General features: G+C 43.7%; 1 protein-coding gene across 1 annotated transcript in view; it reads left to right on the forward strand.

Annotated features, from left to right (window-relative positions):
• The first annotated feature begins 1,478 nt into the window (after positions 1-1,478).
• The window catches only part of CECR5 (cat eye syndrome chromosome region, candidate 5), a 38,457-nt gene continuing 36,830 nt past the window's right edge, over positions 1,479-3,105 (forward strand). Inside the window, 1 exon segment of the mRNA XM_014538624.1 lies at positions 1,479-2,335. Within this exon segment, the coding sequence (XP_014394110.1) occupies positions 2,054-2,335 (282 nt within the window). The 5' untranslated portion in view covers positions 1,479-2,053.

The raw sequence follows: 3,105 nt of genomic DNA on the forward strand, positions 1-3,105 counted from the left end.
AAAACACACACAAAGAAACTCCTTCTACTATGTAACAAGTGTCCCACTATGCTTCTTTTCCCATTAAATGGCATAATAGTACAATATTTCACAGAAGGTACCTGTATTCCACATACTATGGTAACCTGTGTGTTCCTGCAAACAGTGAAATATATCCCAAATGGTATAGCCTCTAAGAAATACATTTGCAAACACTAAAAAGAGAAAGACAGCTTGGCTGGTGTTGCGCAGTGGTTGGGTGTTGACCCATGAATCAGGATGTCATGGTTTAATTCCCAGTTAAGGTATATGCCCAGGTTGTAGGCTTGTTCTCCAGCAGAGGGCAGGCAGGAGGCAGCCGATCAATGATTCTCTCTCATCATTGATGTTTCTATCTCTCCCTTTCCCTTCCTCTATCTGAAATAAATAAAAACATATTTTAAAATAGGAAAACATTGAAAAAATAACAAGTGTTGGTGAACATGTGGAGAAAAAAGGGCACCCTTGGGCACTGTTGGTGGGAATATGAATTGGTGCTGCCACTATGGACAATAGTATGAAGGTTCTTCAAAAAATTAAAAATAGAACTGCCATATGATCCAACAATTCCACTTCTGGGTATTTATCTGAAGAAAAAGAACATACTATATAGTATATATGCACTCCCATATTAATTGCAATATTATTTACAATAGCCAAAATATGGAAACAATTTAAGTGCCAATGCATGGATAAGTGGATAAAGAAAATGTGGTATGTATGTATGTGTGTGTGTGTGTGTGTGTGTGTGTGTGTGTGTGTGTGAGAATGTGTGTGTGTGTGTGTGAGAATGTGTGTATATATATCATGTAATATTATTCAGCAATAAAAAATAATGAAATCCTGCCATTTGCAACATGATGGGCCTTGAGGGCCTTTTTAAATCTCATGGCACACATAAATTAATTACTAAAAATCTGTGGCACACCAAAAAATATATTATATTTTTTGCTAATGTGACAAGAAAAATAGGTATAATTTTGATTCATTCCCTCTGGACCGCTATTTTTGTGTTGGCTGTTGTTATTTTTTTATTTGACAATCAAAGGGAAAAGAGGTTAATGCCCCTGACTAAATAGTCAGATGTATATTTTAAAATTCTTGAGTTTCAGTGGTTGAAAATTGCTGTGCTAGGGGAAAGAAGACACAGACAAATATCCTATGAACTCTCTTATATGTGGAATATAAAACAAACACAAAAACAAGTCCCCTCACCCCCCTCAGACCCAACCAAGCTCATAGATACAGAGAATAAGAGAACAGATTGGCGATTACCAGAGGCTGAAGTGGGTATGAGTGAAATGGTTAAAGGAGGTCAAAAGGTACAAACTTCCAGCTATAAAGTAAGTACTGTGAACTTAAAGTACAGCATGGCAACTATAGTTAATAGTAGATTGTTTATTTGAAAGTTGCTAAAAGAGTAGATCTTAAATATATATATATATTAGCCTTCAAAGCTGAGGACCAAAGGGTATTTATTGCTAACCCCTGAGTTAGCAGCATCTCTGATGCCCACCTTTAGTCCTCCTCCTAAAGTTAGATATATTTTAGGCTCATCTATTCTTAGTATAACTATATACAAGGACAGATCAAGGGGTCTGGAAGGGGGCATCCTACACATTTAAAGTGGTGGGAACACACAGTTGTGCTTAGTTACCCAACCCCTCTCAAGACAGTTACCATCTCAGGATCTTGTCTCAACCACCCTACAAAATGTGAGTTTGGAGGGATTACTTATGCAGTATATAGTTTCCCCAGGAAATAGCACAGAGCCCAGCAGAAAGGAAGAATATAGCTAATATTTACAAATACAAGAATGAACCACTGGCACCCAACAAGCATTCCTTGATTGACTGGGTACTTGAACATCAAAAGAAAGGTTTGCTCTCCCAAACCCTCTTCGAAATCAAGGTTTAGTTCCCTCCCCGGACGTCATCAAGGGTTCAGGAAGCTGGGACTTTGGCCTGAAACCTACGATTCAGAAAATCAGCAGGTATGAATGCCATGCCAACCGTGAACACCAGCTTGTAACATTATGTCTTGTTTAGGAAGAGCAGGACCTTGCGCCTGTTCGCAGCCCAGCTTGCTGCCGGGACACCCGTGCGGAACTACAAATCCCGAGAGGCCTCGGGCGCCTCCGGCCGCTGATTGGCTGCACGGCACAGGCGTAGTGCGCGCAAGTGGTGGCCCGATGGCTGTTCCTGGTTTGTTTGCCGCGGTCCGTGCGGCGCCTGGGCCCTGGCAGCGGGTGGCGTGCGCGGCCGCAGGGTTCCGGGGCCGCTGCCCTGGAAAGGGTTACGCTGTGGGCTCCGCGCAGGTGAGCCGGTCCGCAGGACTTGTGGTGAGGCCGGGAGCTGCGGGATGGGAGGCCGCGGGTCCAGCCGCTCCAGCCTTCCTGGCCTCCTGGGAAATGGCCGTGCCTGGGCAACTGACTTCAAGTGCGTTTCGTTCTTGCCTTAAGCACCAGTGTTTCTTGCACGCACTGCCTCCCCCTGACTCGAGGAGATTTGGCGGTCTTTGGCCGGGGAGAAAAGTTACTCCGCTAGAGCATAAACAAAACACCCAAAACGTGCACCAAGATTGTGTCATGGCCTCTTGCTGCTCTTCGCCCCCCAAATTACCCGGCCTTTTCTGCCTTCCCATTTTTCTGGTCAGGGTATGGTTCATGCACTTCCTCTTTGATTTCCATGATGAGAACCTTTTATGATTTTCAACTGCATTTGAAAGAGATTTGGAGACTCGTGCTAGACTCCCCTCCGGAGCTGCACCTGTAAGGGAACAGGCCAGAGATGAATGTGGTTTTTATGGGGCCTTTTTACTTTGTTCCCATTGGCTTGTGGGCCTGCATGTAATAGGTAGCTGTTAGGTCAGGAGGTGGGGGGAGGGTTTGGGAGAAGAAAACTGGCACAGAGTCCCTAATTTGTGCCAGGTACTTAAGTGATATCTAATTCTCAACCTTGGAAGTAGGCATGACTCTGGTGTTAGTAAGGAAGCTGAAGTTACGAATCAAGTTTTTTTTTCTTTTAAATCTTTATTGTTCAGATTATTACAGTTGTTCCTCTTTTTTTCCCCCCATAGTTCCCCTCC

Source organism: Myotis brandtii, unplaced genomic scaffold, assembly GCF_000412655.1.
Source record: "Myotis brandtii unplaced genomic scaffold, ASM41265v1 scaffold195, whole genome shotgun sequence".
Taxonomy (NCBI): domain Eukaryota; kingdom Metazoa; phylum Chordata; class Mammalia; order Chiroptera; family Vespertilionidae; genus Myotis; species Myotis brandtii.